At 42.2% G+C, this 18,856-nt stretch overlaps 1 protein-coding gene across 2 annotated transcripts; it reads right to left on the bottom strand.

The window, feature by feature from the left end:
* Positions 1 to 5,289: 5,289 nt before the first annotated feature.
* LOC125020484 (voltage-dependent calcium channel gamma-6 subunit-like) lies at positions 5,290 to 16,104 on the bottom strand. Of its 2 annotated transcripts, none has more exons than XM_047605842.1 (7): positions 16,022 to 16,104; positions 12,041 to 12,630; positions 11,141 to 11,251; positions 10,628 to 10,736; positions 7,815 to 7,889; positions 6,081 to 6,218; positions 5,290 to 5,998 (listed from the first exon to the last, which is right to left on the bottom strand). In XM_047605842.1, the coding sequence occupies exons 2-7, from the start codon at positions 12,233 to 12,235 to the stop codon at positions 5,775 to 5,777; spliced, it is 852 nt and encodes a 283-aa protein (XP_047461798.1). In that variant the 5' UTR covers positions 12,236 to 12,630; positions 16,022 to 16,104; the 3' UTR covers positions 5,290 to 5,774. The 2 variants fall into 2 exon arrangements, with proteins under 2 accessions (XP_047461798.1, XP_047461797.1); XM_047605841.1 differs by lacking the exon at positions 16,022 to 16,104 and adding an exon at positions 15,509 to 15,774.
* Positions 16,105 to 18,856: the final 2,752 nt, after the last annotated feature.

The raw sequence follows: 18,856 nt of genomic DNA on the forward strand, positions 1-18,856 counted from the left end.
AGCCAGGAGGTCGCAGCCAAACAGCGTGGGAGACGGTTCAGAGAGACGTGAGTCTGGAAGGAGGTCAACACGGTGAGAAATATTTGCTGTAAGCGGGATAACGAGAGCCCGAGCAGCGGTAACACATAAGGAGGGTCGAGGAGGAGGGACAGGAATCACAAGTCTGAGCAATCCGAGCGCTCTAAACGCTCTCCTAGCGTAGCTTAAAGCTTTTATCTGAATACTTCAGTGATCCTCTGTGGCATTAACTTGTTCCAAATGTTGGAGCACGAGATAGTTGACTTCAAGGTGATAATGCAAAAATGATTCAGCTCGTCCAAGATCACCCGGCAGGTTACGCAACGATGCCGAACGTATCACAGTTATGACTTTAAAGGCTGTTGCTGATAGAAACAAGAAAATAAGAAGGCCATACTGGTGGTCCGGTGGTCTAAATACGTACTGTATCATATAACAGCATGTAACATGCAACTGAAACATCCTGAGTTCAAATTTAGCCAGAGACCTTTGTTGTATGTCATTGCTCTCTTCTCTTATTTACTGTTGCTCTTCAGTTAAAAGGTGGAAAAGATGCTTAATGTTATAAAAGTTTTAATTTTCTATCCATCCTCGTGGAGCAGAAAATATTGGGAATATTCTTTTTTTTTATATCTTATTGAAACACTGGTGTGGAATAAGGCTGGCGGTGTCCTGGGACGGTGAGCGAACCTGTCGTCAGCTGTTCAGCTCAGAAAACCAGAGCATAAGAAGTGATGAAACATCAAACAAACATCAACATCTAGAAATGATAATCCGTAGACCAAGTGATCAGCTCGGTTTCCTCCTATCAGAATTTGAGTCTGAATTTGGATTTCACTAAGAGGAATATTTCAGACAATCCAGAGAAAAATAAAGAATGAACTGATTAGAGTTATTTTGTTGTAAATAACATGTTGATCAAATGATGTGTATGATGCATCGCTGGTAAGGTTCATTTAAGGCACTGGAGGACATAGACGCCATAACCTGCATATGTAACTTATGCCGCTGGGAGCCATTTATACCTGTGCCCTCGTCCGTCTGTCTCGCTCTGTAACAACACCAACCAAACACTAGTTGGTGCTGTGTCTTTTTTTGACAGTCGGGTTCATTTTTGCTTCACTTTCACCAATGGCGACTAAAACTAATAATAATCGATTTTAAAAGAAAAATTCATCCACCTCTGCTTTTTCTGTACAAGTGCAATAAATTGTAAGTTGATCATTTGGATTAATGTTGTTTTTTTGACTCGATTTGTGGAGTTTAAGCTGAATTTATAATTTCTCAGTGAACTATGTAGAATATTGCAATATATCGCAATATCATAATATCGCAATATTTTATAGTATCGTGATACGTATCGTATTGTATCGTATTGTGAAGTCCTTGCCAGTACCCACCCCTACCTTGTACTGTGAACTATATCCCAAATAACACCATTTGCTAAAGTCAGATATTAAAAAGTTGTTAATTTATTTTTGGTCATTTTGCACCTGGCCTCCCCTTGCTGCCAGGGAGTCGACATTTTGAAGTGAGGTAATGGAATACGTCACGGGGTTGGTTGGAAAGAGACCATGAGCCTGGTGTAAATCCCACTGGTTATTCTTTTTAACCGATATAGTGTGGAAGCAGTGCAGTGCTTCCACTAAGAGTGGACGAAGTGGTGAAACTGGTGGTTTGGAGAGAAGGGTGTGTTGGTAACACTACCTGGTGTCAGTGTGGCTCAGTCCATCTCTGGACCATTTAATCCACCGTCCGTCCTCTACTTTCCACATTTTACGCCAGGAGGTGTTGGAACACGTTGGAAGTGGAAATGGTTTCAAGCTAAGCTAGCTGGAACTACATGTTAAAATGTGACACAAAACACTCTGACTAAAACTATCCATCTTCCGCTTACACCTTTCACCTTTCACTGTCTGTCGCTATCAGAATCACAAACCCCATGAGAACATGGGCCACAGTACAGCAAGATGGTGGATTTTTTTCCTTATATGCTAACATTTTTTAGTATTGTTATATATTGTTGGTTTCCATCAAATTGCGGCGATGGAGAAACAGCCAGAAATACTGAAGCAGGAACACGCTACCACCAAGTGGACCAATCACATCCCTAGAAGCCAAAAACAAGTTTTCTGTCCTCCCAGCAGATTTTTACAGGAGCATAATCAGTTCCCAACGTGGAGATTCCAGCTCTTCCTGCTGGTACAAAGACTACGAAGAATGAATGTACCAGCTGGCTGTTGGCTGTGGTCTTTGTGATGTGTTCAAATTTAACTTTTTTTCCAGACCAGTTGGTCTCAACGTCACAGTTGGCCTTTGTTGGCGGTTGTTCTATGAAGTGGGTCTGGTGTGTCCAGGTCTTTAAAACTGTATAATTCTTTCTTTTACAATAAAAACTTAAACAAAGTGTTAAGCCAGCTGAGTGCAGTTTTTTTAAGAGTTGCTGTTGGTATTTTGGTTAAGCATATATTTCACATGACATCGCAGCTCAGTGGTCATGAGGCTAGGACTCTACCGCGTGACTAAAATGCTCAACATTTCCTGCCTACTTCCATTGTGCCACCTAAATAAATGACTCATTACAGCTAAATCCAAACAGGAACATACTGTTCCTTCCGTACTGAAACTTGTGAACAGTGGTATTTAAGTTTGTTTGTCTCCTGATGTATTTAAATTAACGTTTCATGAAGATTTAACGTCAGAGCAGCTTAAATAGGGACTTGGAGATTTATGACTTTGATGCACAAATACCTCAATTATATCTTTTGTCTTAATTTAACACTATCACTGCAAGAATATATTTTATTTAAACCGTGACAGGAGCAGAAACCAAGACCTTTCCTGTATTTTTAAAAGATTTGTACTTAAGAAGCCCAGGAACTATTTCCTGCAGGATATATATACAGGATTTATATATTTTTTAATGATATTAAAGAAAATCAAAATGAACTTCAATCAAGTGCGTTAACCCACTCAAAATTGTTTTTACAGCTTGGACAGAACGACTAGTTCTACGACTGAAATAATCATTTGTGACATTTAAAACGAATAAATTCCCAATTAACAGGGCTGAACGTGTCGAGTACAGGATGTAGCCAGTTCACACAGTGAGTTTCATGATGGGGTGTAAAGTGGGATGGCTCATAAAAGCAGCTATTGAGGAGGCAGCGACTGTAATCTGAGAACGTGTCGAGAGTGCAGAGCCGGGAAAGAAGTGCAGTCAGAGAGAGGATGACATTAAATATTCATGTCATGTTTAATAATAAAATGAGCTCATTCATACTCAATCGATTCAGTTCACAGGAAAAAACAAAAAAGAGATGGTTCACCTTCCGTTCAGACTCGGAGAAGCGCTTTGTTCTAACATAAAACACTGAAGGTAAAAACATGGCAGTCACACACCTCAACTGATTTAACACTGAGTCGCTTCTACACCACAATGCAGCTACCGCATTTCTAACTACGTACGTGTGCAGATACACAGTTTTACCAGTGATGTTGCGGTTACAAATGTTCTAGATCCACGTGAGAGTCACAGGGAGGTGGTGGGGGTGGATGACAGGTGCACAGAGCACAGTTGAGCTTAGAGGCATTTCATTTTGAACTGGGAAGTTTCTAAGTTTCCAGAAGTAAATATAATACGATGACGCCCCCACAACTTTGATTTTGGACTCAGACAGAAGGAAGAACCTCAGCAAAAAAAAAAAAAAAAAAAGTTTTAAAATCCAAGATGGCTGCTGCGTGCATCAACCATCCTCCTGACCAACTTTGATCTATGGACATGCTGCTACTATTGACTCATTGGTAACTGTCAGTTGCTATTACCAAGAATAACTAACTAATAATCTCTCCAGTTTATTTTACTGGAATGACGTCCAACCTCCCAGGTAAAGGAAATGCAGCGTTAAACCATCCATAATCCACCCTGATCACACCCTGTGGTTGGTTTTCAGCAAATATATTAATCAACAATTCAGCATTAAGTTGTTAGAAAAGCTAATCTGCTTGGCTCTGTACCGTAAATGAGGAGACATCTATCTGAATATAGACTGGATCAACAAAACATTCACTATGGACAACCAGAAGGTGGCTTCTGCACATCACTGAGAGTAAACTGGTTTCCTAAACAAGGTCCCCAGCTTGGAGGTCAGTGCAAGACTCAGTTTAGTGCTTTAGATGGTGTCAAAGTGTTACCTGAGCAGAAAGAAGTGGACTGTTTCAACACAAATGTGGAATTTAACACGTAACTGCTTGCTCCTGCATTTAGACCGATTTGCTCCTGATGAGGATGAAATTCACCAGAACAAACACAAAAACACACAGACATAACAAATGAGGCATTTGAATATATAAAAGAGTAACTGGAACCATAGACTTAACCAAAATAATGGCAAATGGTTTAAAGTAGCAGAATAATTATCATTATGACGCGAATCAGATCAAACGAGTGGCTTAAATCCATGTGTGAAGCTCTTAGACCGTTGAAAACTGTATTTCTTGAGTTTATGAGATTGTTTTCTGACTTGGTTGGATGATTTCTTTTGTTTATTTAATTTTTTGTTTTAAATAACTTAGTGAACTGACAGTAAGTTGCCTCCAAACCCTGCAGGATCATTATTAAGACAATACAAGAGTGTTTCCCAAACACATCTGAGCATCGAGATCACCTATATATGACTAAAGATGCATTTGACAGCTGCAGTATGTTGCATTGGTGATTTCTATTGTGACCAAGAGAATAATACACCAATCAAGCATAACATTATGACCACCTTCCTAATATTGTGTAGGTCTACCTTATGCCTCCAGAATGGACATGGACCTTCTGAGGGTGTCCTTTTGTGCCTGGTAACACAATGTCAATGGACCTCTGGGTCCTATAGATTGAGGGGAGGGGCCTCTGAGGATCACCCCATAGATACTTGATCAGTTTGGGATGTGGTGCAGGGGTCTTCAACGTTTTTCAGCCCAAGGACTCCCAAACTGATGGAGAGACTAAGTAGAGAACTCCTACCTTTCTTAAAATTTGATATTTTTTCTCCAAATTCGGTCTTTTTCTCTTGAAATGTTTTTTTCTTGAAATTGTGACTTTTTCCTCAAAAGTTTGTCTTTATTCATAAAATTTTAACTTTTTTTTCTCAAAATTTTAACTTTTTTCTTAAAATTGTGACTTTGTCCTTGAAAGTTTGTCTTTTTTCATAAATTTTTTACTTTTTTCAAAAAAATGTGACTTTTTTCCAACATTTTGACTTTCTTCTTTTTCTTCAAATTTTGTCTTTTTTTTCTTAAATTTTGATCTTTTTCTTGAAATTTTGACTTTTTTGTTAAAATTGCAACTGGCATTAAGAAAAAAAAATCTACCTCTACCTTCTCTCATTTTCTTTCCTCACGGGTGGCCCTAGTACTCTTCCCTAGATGGCTGCTGCCATTGAAAAGAGTGTCATTGCTATGAGGTGGGGGTGCCTGGTCTGGTCTCGGTGGGTGCTTCATGTCTAAGTAACGTCCACATGAATGAGTGCCAGGTCCAAAAGTTCCTCAGCAGAACAATGAATTGTCACAAGATGGTTTAAATTTTATTTACTTCTCCTGTCAGTGGTCATAATGTTGTGGCTGATGGAGTCACCGTGCAAGTATAATAAAACTGGAAAAGAAACACAAGAAAGAAATATCAGAAAGAATTCTCTTTGCAAAGACATATCTGGGAAACATTGTGGCCCCCCTACATGAGGGGCTGAGAAGGTGCACCTCCGGTGCCACTAGCTGTCATTGCTTTCCTTGTGGGGGAGACACTTCCGCCAGGGGCTATAGGGCAGCGCAAGGAGCAGAAAGAAGATCCCACCTATGATGAGGACGGCCCCCGCGCAGCCGAGACACGACACTGACCAGGAGAGCTCGTGGTGGAGGGGGACTCTGTGGTCGCTGGCCAGGAAGGCCAGGACGGACTGGTGGAAGACCACGAGGGACAGAAGCACCAGAATACCTGCAGAGGACGAAGACACGTCGGTTATCAGACGGTAACTGCCTCACCTCGGCTTTCCCAGTTTGCCGCTGCCTTCACTGACCTGACAGGATGAAGCAGACAGACGCTGGTTTGAGGAAGAACAGGATCTCTTTACTGAGAGACATGGTGATGCACATGGCTCCCATCACCATCAGGAACAGGCTGAACAGGGCCAACATGGCCGCTGCTACGTTCAGATCTGCACAGTAGAGGAGGAGGAGGACGGTTAAATAAAACGGTTAAATAAAAGCCTAAGAGTGTGAAAGCAGTCCTTTCATTGTAGAGGAACACCAGCTGTTTGTGGACAGGACAAAACCAAAAGAAGGCATTTCTATTGATCTACTTTTATTTGAGTGGGTAGTTGAGTGGCTGCAGCACAACGTTATTCTGTAGCAGCTGAGGATGTTGTGTAATGCACGACTGGAAATGGCACTTTAAACATCACATGCTGAGAGTAGAAAAATGAATAAAACAGAATATACAAGAACATCATAGTTACTGTATCAGATGGAGTCTTTTGTATAATGTTTGTCGTTATTTGTGAAGCATTAAAATGAGCAAGAGGAATAATTTAATGTCTTGAATCACAGCTTCAATGTTGGAAACATGGTGAAACATTCATATAGAGTCCAAAATGTGGCCCAGGGTCCAGTACCAGCCCAATCTGGTCCAGTAAAAATTACATAGAAGACTTTAACGGAACATTTTTAAATAAAGGTAACTGCTATTGCTAACTTGCCCATGAAGGATGACATTTTTTCAGGCTTGTTTGAGATCATTGCACCGTGCACAGATCATCCACAACATAATGACCACCTTCCTAATATCGAGTGGGTCTCAAAACTGTTGTGACTCATCAGAGAATGGACGTGGGCCAAATTTTGACGTTTTCTTGAAATCTTGACTTTTTCTTGGAAATTTTGTCTTTTTCATATTTTTTTCCCCAACATTTTGATATCATTCTTGAGATTCCATCTTTTTTTCTCGAAATTTTGACTTTTTCCTTGAAATTTTGACTTTTTCTTGAAATTTCAACTGGCATGAAGCAAATCTACCTCCTCTCATTTTTTCCTCATGGGTGACCCTAATACTCTGCCCTAGATGGATGCTGTCACTGTTATGGGGAAGAGGGGCTTGGTCTGGTCTGGTCTGGTCTGGTCTGGTCTAGAGCTACATGTCTAAGCAACATCCGAATGTCAGGTCTAAAAGTTTCCCAGCAGAACAATGAATTGTCACAAGATGGTTTAAATGTTATTTACTTCTCCTGTCAGTGGTCATAATGTTGTGGCCGATCGCTGTATGTGGCCCAATGAATAAAAAATTTGTTTTAGAAGAATTCAGGACATGAAACATACATTTAATTATTTTATTTTTTTATAAACTATTAAGATTTATGGACGCGTCTCTGACTTTATTTGTTAAATGATTGTGTGTTACACTTAGATTTGAACGTACGTCTTTCTCTCTTCATGAAGGAGTACGCCACTGTGTGATCTCGATACATTATGTAGCCGCCGGTGAAATGAGAGGTTAGACGGCAGCTCAGAGACACTCGAATGCGGCGTAGGCGGATTACATTTCAAACACTCAAAGAGCAGACAATGGCCAACCTGAGAGGGCGAGGAGGTGAGGGGAGACGCAAAAGGACAGAGATAGAGAAGGAAGGGGGGAGCTGGCAGGAGGCAGGAGAAGAGAAAGAAGAAGGGGCGAAGAGGGGATGGAGGGAGGGGGGAAAGGAGATGGAGTGGGCGGACGAGGTGGGACACAGAGGCCGAAGGAGGTGTGCATGACTCACTTTTCTGTGTCGTCTTCTGAAACAGCACAGCATTTTCCCCCGTGGTGAAAAACTTGAAAGAGGTGCAGTTTGATTCTGGAGGAGGGACAAAAGATGGAGGACGGGGGGGGAAGAGAAAAGAGCTGCTGTTAAAGACACAAACGCTGACAGGCAATCTTGACAAGCATCTTATTGAAATTCAAGGGATCCACATGGCTCCTCCTTCACATCCCACCTCTGTGCACTTTACTTTCAATTATTCTCCATCAAACATAATCAGCCGTGGACGTCAAAGACGAGCTGAAGGTGACAATCCAAAGCTTCCTGCGCAATTTGTATTCCTCCGTTCTGACGGTGCGTTACAGTAATTAGAGTCTGGCCGTCAAATAGATTGTGACACCTTTATCTGTTGTCTCAAACACACACACACACATCGCTCTTAATTAGTGTGATCAAAGCCGCATCCTCAGAGTGTTCCAGTTACTTTTTATCCCCCAGAACAGCAGCTCGGAGACGAACGCTCTCAACTCCAGACACATCGAAAGACATTCAAATGCAGCCTGCCAGGCGGACTATAATTGCAGTTTCCTTTCACTGACCACAGAACATGTGTACACCTTAATCCCCCTAAAGGAAGACACGGTCGCTCCATCACAGGTGTCTGGCTCAAAGAGGCGCCCACATGTGTTGTGATGACTGAATGGGGCCCTGAATGACACCTGAGCCTCATTAAATTGATTGGAAACATTTCTGAAACAGATGGAGTCTAATCTGGTCTTAATATCAATTTAATTTTGCACCTGGCTGATATGTAATATTGACTAATTTTCCTGAATAAACACGTGTAAAGTTTCTTCCAGTTCTCTGTTGTGTCACTTCGTCTCTTCCTTATTTCTCATCTCATCTCATCTCTTCTTCTACAACCGCTTAATCCTCACCAGGGTCACGGGGGGTTGTTGGAGTCTATCCCAGCTCCTTATTTCTCTTCTCTGATTATTGAGGACTTTATGAAAAAACAGCGCCACTCTAAAGAGTGGTGAAATACGGTATTGCACTATTGTTCAAAGGGAAGCCAGGCAGAGTTGTTCTGGTGACAGAAAACAGAACAGAACTGTCCGACGCTGCATTATTAAAAACCGGAAGGATAGTGGGGAACCACTGTTATGGGGCATCAGGGGAAGGAGAGAGAGGCCCCATCATGACTAGTTGTCTACTGTACCAGTTTTTCTTCTATATTCTGGAAGATGGAAGATGGACAATGCCAGGATTCATGGGGCTCAAATAATACAAAAAGTGGTTCAGGGAGCATGAGACCAGATCATTTTCACCACAGAGTCCAGACCTGAACCCCACTGAGAATCTTTGGGATGTGCTGGAGGAGGCTTTGATCAGTGGTCATGCTCTTATGATGTGTTCACACCAGCAGAAAAGAAGCTGCAGGACACAAATCATGACGCCTGACGCTTATCGTGTCCGCCTGATGGACACGACGTGAGACAAATCAAAATGAGCCGCCTACAGCTGTTTGAAGCGCTCCAATGACACGGTGACGTGTCAACTAATCACACGTGTTCGGATACGAGGCGTCAAGACTGAATGTGGCGACACCGCAACACAGATATTTAACCCAAGAATGATCATGTTCATACCACATGTCTGAAGAACGTCTTCAAGAAACTCTACAAGTCCTACAAGTTGTCTTTATTCAGCGTCTTTTGGGTTACCGTGACCTGGGTGACTGAGAACCTTCACAGACATACGTACCACATCATTATATAGAAAGACTAAACAGAAAATCCTCAATAACTTTACCAGACACAACGCAAGTCCTTCCTTCTGTTTCACTTTCTATCCCAACTGTCCAATGAAGGAACACAGGCCAAAAAAAATAACATTAAACCTTTTTTGTCTGCAACAAAACAACACAAAAAAACAGAGTTTCACAATCTTTTCCTGTCTCAAAGTCCCAGAGCTCCCTGCTGCAGCCCTGTCATCCTCTGAGCCGGTAACCCTGAAAAACTTCCTTGCTTGTTTTGATGAAAATCAAACAGATACTTCGCCTGAAACCGGACGACAAACACATCCGGATGTCTCTGTGGACAGTCTTTTTTTTTCCTCAAATAAATTGAGTTCACACAAGTCAAGAGTCATGGCGAAAGGGAAGAAATCCTGCAAATAGCTTTGACAATCGTTTCCCTCACAGACTAAAAGAAAGCCCAAGATGTCCGAATGTCACCTTTAATTCACAGCTTTGTCTCATTAGCATTAGCTGCTCTTGCACCTGAAATAAGAAGATTACTGAAGTTTACTGGTGTCTAACCCTCACCATCCCTCCTAAGGACTTTCTCTGACCTTAACGGGGCTTTAATCAATGAAACAACATATTTAATGAATCCACAACAATGAAAACAAATGCATTTATCCTCGCGCAACTGTGAACACAAATTGTAACTCAATCGTTTAGACGCCCGCACCAGAAGCATCGGCATCGTTGGCCAAGTATCCCTTCACTTGACCCCAAAACAAGCTGCGGTCCATTTCACTCAGACTAACAATGACTCAGCCAGTTAGTCAGACAGTCCACTCAGCCGGCCATCAAACGCTGAGCCAAGCACCATTTGTCATCCCAGGAAGTCAGGTACAGAGCGTTCATTCATCCGGACTCACTCCCACAAAATGAGCCGTCCAACGAGCTCGACGTTTTGACAAACGTCCGCTCGGCTCGTTTTTCTGTCAATCACCTTCTTGAGCCTCCTTTACCTCCAACAGTCCAGGCAGTCAGCCATCTTAAATATCACACAGACATCCACCTAGACAGTAAATCTTCCAGTCACCTCCAGGCAGTTCAGCGGGTCCACAGCTCTCTCTTTCTGGGTCAATATCAGCCACCCACAGGGTCTTGGTGCAGCCCTTCCACAGTCCGTAGTGAGCCGTCAGGCAAGTCTGCAAAACCAACACCAGAGACATCACAAAACAAGATCTGCAGCAATATTCTTCTGCCATTCATCGCATGGGTGCAGCTCTTTGAAGCAGCCTTTCATCCCCCCCCCAATACTTTTACAGATTAATTATATCTGAGACACATCTGTAACCTGCTGCCAGATGCTTTGGTGCACATCTGGGAAATTGTCACTGGGAAAATACCTGGCAGGTGATGTGATGAACAATCTGTTCATTTCTAAAGGCTGCCACAGGATAACTTGAGTCAAACAGAAGCGTGTCCTGTAGTAGGAGCTGGAGGTTAAACAGAACAAGCTGCGCTCTGTAGATCATTAAGCTGCGTGGTCGGAAAGTGTCAGGACTCTCACAAGAATCCAGCTCCCAAGGCGCTGATTTTGATGTTTCACCTGATTGTTATAGAAATTCTTCGGGGGCGACAGCTCCACCCAGAACTCTGTCCCGACCCCGAGGACGGTCAGGACGACGCCCACGATGGCGACGAAGAACGCTAATTTGATCTACAGACAAAAAAATAAATAAATAAATATATGTCAGTTAATTTACTGAATATTTTTATAAAAACATGTTTATGAGCAGAGTTCTGTGGTTTCAGATAAAACTGATTCACTTTTTGATTTTGTGTATTACGAGTTAGTCAGACCATGCTCAGGTCTTTTCTTCTGTGAAATGAATGAAGCTTTACATCCTTTAGCTTCAATAACTCCTTATCCACTATTAACACACATTAGTAGCTGTGCATCCAGTGTATTGCTGAGCTTCCATTCACCCTAGAAATGCACAAAACCTCACAAAAACTGGTAATGGAAACGCTTACATTTTGGACAAACCTCTCAAATATCTAAAGCTAAAACCTTCAACCTCTCGTGAGTTTATCGCAAATTGCAATAGAGATGACGCAGGAGGTCATGTGACCAGTTCATTCCTCAAAGTGAAGTCTTGCGTGAGGAGAATTATGGGATATCCCAAGACATTATGAGAGTGAGAGCTTATTTGAAAAACACCTTTCAATGGAAACGCGTACAATGAGCAGCTGTAGTTTATCGAGATGTCAGAAACATCACTGTTATTATGCGAAAAAGTGTAATGGAAATGCAGCTACTGACATTCATGTGAAGTTCTTGCAGTCTTTATAAATTTCCCCGTCTCTGTGAATGTGCCAATTTGTGGATTTGTGTCAAAATGAAAGTGAGATTTAACTTTTATTAGTGCATGCAGAGTGACAGACTGGTTCCACTACAGTAGCTGCAGAGAAGTCGCACATTCACACAAAAATAAAAACCCATCACCTTTCCCTCCTGGGCCTCGCTCATGGCCGGTCCCGTTGACGTGGTCCTGCGGCGCTTGCCCCCTCCAAACGTACTGCGTCCAGTCATCAAACCGGCCAGACCCCCGCCACCCTGGGGTGCTGCTCCCGGTGCAGCCGGGGCCGCCCCCGCCGGGCCCACCGTGCCCTCATCGCTCACAAAAAACGTAGACCACATTTTGTGGGAAACAGAAAAAACAAGCGGCAAAAGTTCCAAACTTCCTTAAAGTTCCAGTTTCAACAGGAGACTAGAAATAGCAGCAAAGCTGTGTGTCAAGTTTGTGTCTCAAGAGAAAACAGTCAGTAAAATACTGTTGTGTCTGTTGTGTAAGAAGGAAGGGACCAAGAAGAGCTAACTAACTAAAAGGTAACATCCAACGTCTCCAAAGGCTTTAGCAGGGAACGGTAGGAAGCAGCCTCTCCTTGAGAAAAAGCTTGAGAAAAAATGGTGGCTTTGACGACAGACAGAAAACTGATAAATGAATCATTGTGGAGAAAAGAAGAAGAAAAAAGCAGTGAAGTGTTTCTGCTGGGCCTCAGCTGAGGTGGAGGTCAGGAGTGAAGGGACTTTTCCTAGAAACCAGAGAGCAAAGAGGAAAGGAAGGAAGACAAAGTGAAATGTCAGGTAAACTCGTTTTAAAGTGTAACTGAAATCAGTTTCCTGTTAAGATCAAGTGTTAATTGCTGCAGCTGAAGAAGACACAGATCTCTGTTCAGTTTTATTTATATTTTGTTCAGAGATGAGAAATTTGTGCTTTTTTAAGAGATTTTGTCAAGCAAAACCATCTTAACCCATTGGCTGATTCCTTTCTTAATACAAGATGATTTGATTGAATATAAGAATATTTTGCTTCTTTCTTGTGATTTTTTCTATTGGTTATTAAAATGTATCAGAGTTGCTTTGTTTTCAGAATATACTGATAATGCACGATAAATTAAATTCAATAATAACTTTACTGACATTTTACTTCTGATCAAGTATATTTTAACACTAATGCATTATTTTGGGTGATAAATGTTCCCAAAATACAGGAAATAATACACATTAACAATATTTAACTAGGTCTTAAGTACAATTAACTAGTTTAACATAACTTTTAGTATAACTATGTTTAATATATAAAAAAGTAAAAATTTCACTGTAATTTTCAATATTCAATCAATTCATTTATTTGCAGCTGCAACAGTGACATGTTAATTCTAATTAAATATCTGTCTGTCTGTCTCCTTTAAAAGGAAATACTTGAGCGTAATTATCTGTTGTTAGTGTTGCATATGAAAAGCATTCTGCTTTAGTTTATGGGCACAAATGAGACTCAGAGGTTCAACGATTAGATCACACAGTGTGAAATATCAGACCAAAAACAAGAAAGTGCAAAGTGAGAGCATGCGACATAACTCTACTCCTGGATGACACCGGGCTGTAACTCCTCATTAAAAACCCACAGACACCTCCTGTCTCCTTATCAGACGTCACCATTAATACAGTCATTAGAATAATAATAGTGATTTCTGATGCACACACAGTCTTCAGTTACAGTTAATCTAGCTCTTGTCCTTTGGGCTTCAGAGAGCACCTTCTAAATGAGTGTCATGTGATGAGTGTATCAGAGGTGTAAATTAATTCCTGCAGATGCAGATGCACTCGTGTTCTTCCAGGTGCCGCCTTTATCTCAATCTCCTGCAGGTGACTGAGTGCACCTGATCTCACTTAGTTCATCAGAGCTGAGAGAGAAGCACAGCCAGCTGCTTTTATTATTATTATTTATTTATTTCAGGGATCATGTACAAAATGCATTAGTTACATAGTGCAAAAAGATGCTTTGTACCAGATTTAGCTAAAAGTTAAGAAGCAACAGTGGACAGTCTGTGTTTCTTAGTTCAGTACGTTTCTTTCATCTTTAGACAATGAGGGTATTGTGATGTTTTTGTGCATCTACTGTTACTTATATTGACATGTAGCTGTTATTTTTATTTCTAGTCCTCTCATTCCCCTCCTCCATCCCCGGGGAAAAGTACAGAACTGGAGAGAACTTAACAAATAACAGAAATCACAAGTAATTATCTGAGAAAGAAAGGCTAATATTAAAGTGCTTAGCATAGTGGTATCACAATCAATTATCTATTTTAAGATGTTATGTGACAGCAAGCACACACAGAAAACAGTCAGCATACTGAAATCACAACCTGCCATCTATTCTGAGACACTTTGCTGTACCTCAGCTGCACAAAAACACTTATCGTGTTCGGGCCATAAACAATTAGCCGACATTCTGAGACGCTCTCTGAGACGGACGTGCAGAAGCCGGTGAATCGAATCCCGAACCTTTCTGTCTGCTGAATAAATGAAACAGCTGTCCTGCCGCGTTCTACTCAGATGTGGTGACAACAGACGTGACATGCAATCCTCTCTCTTGTTAGCGAAAAATGAAACGCATCCCCCCGGGGAGAACGCACAACTTTGCTTTCACGTCAGCGTCTGCCTTGTTAACAAGCTGCAGAGACGCATGTTTGGAGATGTTTTCGGGCACGTTTGCAGCTTGTTAGACGTTTATCCAGAAAACAAAGGTCCGTACAGTTGAGTGCAAACACAATCTTTAGTGCACAATCCACATGTTTCATATCCGACTACTTCAATGACACTTCAAGTGTTAATGCAATAATAAAATAGGACATTTTGCTGCAGGGTGCAGTGTCTGAAGTATCGCTGCACACTGAGGCATCATGCACAACTATTAATGTATTTGATGCAAACACCATTTAGGGACGAATCATTTATGTCTCAGCTGAGAATAAAATCAGGTTTTAAAGAGTCTTAGCACTTTGTGCTACTTGGAAATATCAATACGAAATAGATATTTTCGTAAAATGAAAGTTCAGACCAATTGAAATAATTCAATGTGACCAAAATAATTTAGCAGTCAGCTAAAGACTGATTAGAAGTCAAATCCAACACTGCAAGTAATAAAAATGTTTCACACAGGCGTTGACGTCCTTGTGCAGTATGGAAATATTCATTGCACCTGCAGCTGTTGTTGTATTAGACCTGGTAGCAGCGGTTATAGCAGTTTGTTTTTAAGATAATGTGCTAATCCAGAGAGATATGTGAGAAAAAATTCCAAACTTATTCTGAGAAGAACATTTTGGTCAGTGTTTGCATTAGTCCTGGGATCAACCGTGCAACATTTAACAATAATACGAAAGTGGAATTAAATTAACTAATCGGTCTGTAATACAGAAAATACCTGAGGCTGACGTGTAGCTATGAAAATAAAATGCAAAAAGGTGTATTTTACCCAAAAACTGGATTACATGCGGTTTCTCAAAAAGACAATAATTAAAAATCTGTCTTTATGAACTTACGTGTGTATAAGGAGCATTCGCAAGCGGATTAATGGGCTTTAAAATACATGTTAGTGGCATAGAAAGAAGCAAAATGTGCCGTTCTCACTCATCAGATCTGATCGGCGCTCTCCTTATAAGGCTTCCTATTGGACCCGTGTGGAAAAGCAGCATTGAAGCTGGAGGAAGAAACTCATTACAGCAGCTGTGAGCAGCGTCAAAGACACCGTTTAACAGGTTCGCCCCCTGAACTAATCCGTCTTCTCTTCGTCTCCCGAAATAAGCCAAACTGGATCAGCACCAGGGAGAAATGTTCCTGTTTTACATCGCACGGTCGGCAAACTGGGCTCCATGAACACCGAGCACTGAGAGCGGCTTGAGCAACATGTCAGTGAAGCTTTATCACCCCCCACCACCACCTCGCCCAACGCCCCAAACAGTCCAGCAGCCAAAAAAGAAAAATATATATATATTTAAATATATATATATGTATATGTATACCGTGCTGAAATTAGATGCATTAGTTTTATTTATTTATTTATTTTTCACACTTTTTAAAAACGTGCTTTTCGCAGTCGCCACTTCACAAATATCACAACAATGATATTAACAAGTTGCTGACCTGGTTTTTGTGTGTGTGGCTCCGCTCGGAGCGACGGAGGGCGAGGTGAGGCTCGGAGAGGGAGCGAGTTAGGAGGGAGCAATGAACGCATGGGGGAGGGACGGGGTGGGAGGGGTGGGGGGGGGTAAAAAGGGGGCGGAGGTCAAAGTGGCTGGCAGTCACGTCTGAGGGAGGATATTTTTTGTGGGTTGGGGGTGGAGGGAGGGTGGAGGGAGGGGGGTGGTTGTGCGTATGTTTGGAAGTAGAAGCTGAAAAAGAGCATCAGCTAAATGTGTGTGTGTGTGTGTGTGTGTGTGCATACCTTCATATGTGTGTGTGTTTTCATGTAGTTGTGTGGACCAGGCCCTGATGAAGCACCAACGTCATGAGGACATTTATAATTAGGAGGACGTTTTAACAGATCTTCACTTTTTTTTGGGGCTTAAATGAAGTTAGGGTTGGGCATCCAGTTGGGATGGTTAGCTTGTGTGTGTGTGTGTGTGTGTGTGTGTGTGTGTTTATGTGTGAGGTATGCAGCCACTCAGTAGCTCCTGTAAGTGAATCTGTTTGTTTACGCTAACATGGACAGTTGTGCTGGATAGCTGTCTCAGTTTAATATGTACTTGTGTGAAAACGTGTCACACTGCGCACACTCAACTCTATTTCTTCATCTGTGTGTGTGTGCAGTGTGTGTGGTTGTGCGTCCGTGTGCCTCCTCTATCTATTTTTGCCCCCCACCTGTTAATGACATTAAAGCCGACCCAGGAGGGGAAAGGGCTGGGGCCAGGCCGGGTGGGTTGGCGGTGGTGGTGGTGGGTGGGTGGATTTGAGGGAGGGGGGAGGTTGTTGGAGGCTTGTGTCAGCTCGACCCAGGCTGTGAAGCTCATGTCTGCGGCCGCCGCTACGATCCCGCTGATTGAAGGGGGAACTGTAGAGTCAACACCTCGAATGCGCTGCAGGTCGGCTGCCGCTGGGGCTCACGTGGTCGGACGCCGGAGCCATGAGATCGGCTCAACCAGACAGTGGAAACCTGATCTCCTGCAGCCTGTTGACGCAGGCGATGCACTCTATCCACCGTGAATCATTCCTCCAGGACGACTGTTAATTCTTAAAATTCATCTATTTGGTGCTATGTGTTGTTCCTCTGAAGGGGGCGGTCATATCATACCCCACTAATCAGACGTACTATAAACAGCAAGCACCGAGTATGTAAGCACAGGACGAGATTCAGTGTGGGGAAGCTTTCTGACTTGTGCTTGTGAGCAGTGTTGACCTTTTACGATATCCAGTTGGCAAACAAGCTAGCACCTTGCATTTGTCAAGAAAATGCCATTTAAACAAAGTCGCCTGAAGTGAGTGTGAACTGTTTGGTCGTAAACATCATCTCAACTACAACTTCCTTCTGGCGTCTTGTTGGACTTGTTGGACACTGTGACTCTGGCACTGAACAAGGAGCCTTGACCCAGATATATGTTACCTAGCACCTGGATATCCAATGGTTCCACTGGAACCGTTGTTTCCACAGGAGCTTAGCCAATGAGCTGCTGACACTGTATTACAGAGGATTCAGAAAGTGGACAATGCACCATCTTGTGACAATTAAACGTTCTGCTGGGCAACTTTTACACTCCAAAAGCTCGTTTGTCAATCATGTTTGGACGATTCTCCACAGTCGCAACAGCAACAGCTTCTTCATTTTGCATCCTCACGATGTGCCTCCCTACATATAATCACTAAAAGTATTTATTGAATCCATTTCACATGAATCCAATCAGAGGGTCAGTAAGTGTCTAGTCTTCCTGCCGCCTGAGAAAGAGAGAACACTGCAGTCGGATGTGCCCGGCATTGTGATAAATGGTGTATGCGCAAGCAAGAAGGTCAGACAGACGGAGGCAGACAAAGATGGAGGACCGAACGCGGGGGAGAGGAAAAAAGGGCGGATGAAGAATTGCACTGAAAGAGAAGAATCAAATAATGATGGACGGGAGGGAAACAAGTCGAGCTCAGACCGTCACTTCTCTGCAGAGACAGTGCAGCCGAATTAAGATGCACAGCATGCTGGCGTCTGAGTTATAAGCAGTTTACACAAGGGGCGATTATTTAGCCGTTATTAATCTTTGAGTCTACTGGAAAATACAAGCTTACCTCCATTTAATGTGAGTCTATAAATTATTTAGAATGACAGCCTTTGAATACAGTGACTTTAATAGGGTCTTTGAAGGGTTCTTAGTCATCCGAGGCGGGGAATGGTCCAAAGTTGGTGGAGTGAGTTGAAGATGTTTCAGGGAGTTGATTCTGAATGTGGAGATCTGTATGTGTGGCTGATCTGTAGCTCACATGATTAGGATCTGTTAAGTTTACAGCACAGTCTTAAAATCTGTCTCCAAATCATCAACCCGGTTCATGTTTGTGAAGGTTCTCAGTCCTCCAGGTCCTGGTATATCCAAAGAAAACGCTAAAACAAGGGCAACTAGACTTGTAGAGTCTATTGAAGGCGTTTCATGAAAAGAGCTCCTTCGAGTTTCCGATCCACAGATGTTCCTATAAACCATCACAGGTCATTATCGCATCATTGCAGTGAACGTATAGCGGCTAGTGGTGGCTTGTCAAGCTCCGCTAGCACATTATCCACAAGAGATTCAAAGCTTACTTTAAAAAACTCACATTAACAAATGGCAGCTGGCCTCCAGATCCATGTGCAGCAAGTGAATGGGAAGGTAACGTTAGCAAGTGGCTACATATTAAAACGTATTTGGTGGAGAAACCAAGCTCAACCATCACAACCTCCATGGATTTTATCAACTTTCAATACTGCAGTAGACCCTGTTTGCAATTTTAAAGAAATATATATATATA

This window comes from Mugil cephalus, chromosome 14 (assembly GCF_022458985.1).
Source record: "Mugil cephalus isolate CIBA_MC_2020 chromosome 14, CIBA_Mcephalus_1.1, whole genome shotgun sequence".
In the NCBI taxonomy this organism is placed as follows: Eukaryota; Metazoa; Chordata; class Actinopteri; order Mugiliformes; family Mugilidae; genus Mugil; species Mugil cephalus.

Bases quoted from the DNA above. Each gene is read 5' to 3' on its own strand.
- LOC125020484 (XM_047605842.1), bottom strand. From the start codon at position 12,235: ATGTGGTCTACGTTTTTTGTGAGCGATGAGGGCACGGTGGGCCCGGCG. The intron at 11,252-12,040 runs GTGATGGGTTTT...TTTTGTCTGTAG, and splicing joins GCGAGGCCCAGGAGGGAAAG to ATCAAATTAGCGTTCTTCGT. The intron at 7,890-10,627 runs GTGACTGGAAGA...TCCCTCCTCCAG, and splicing joins ACCCGCTGAACTGCCTGGAG to AATCAAACTGCACCTCTTTC.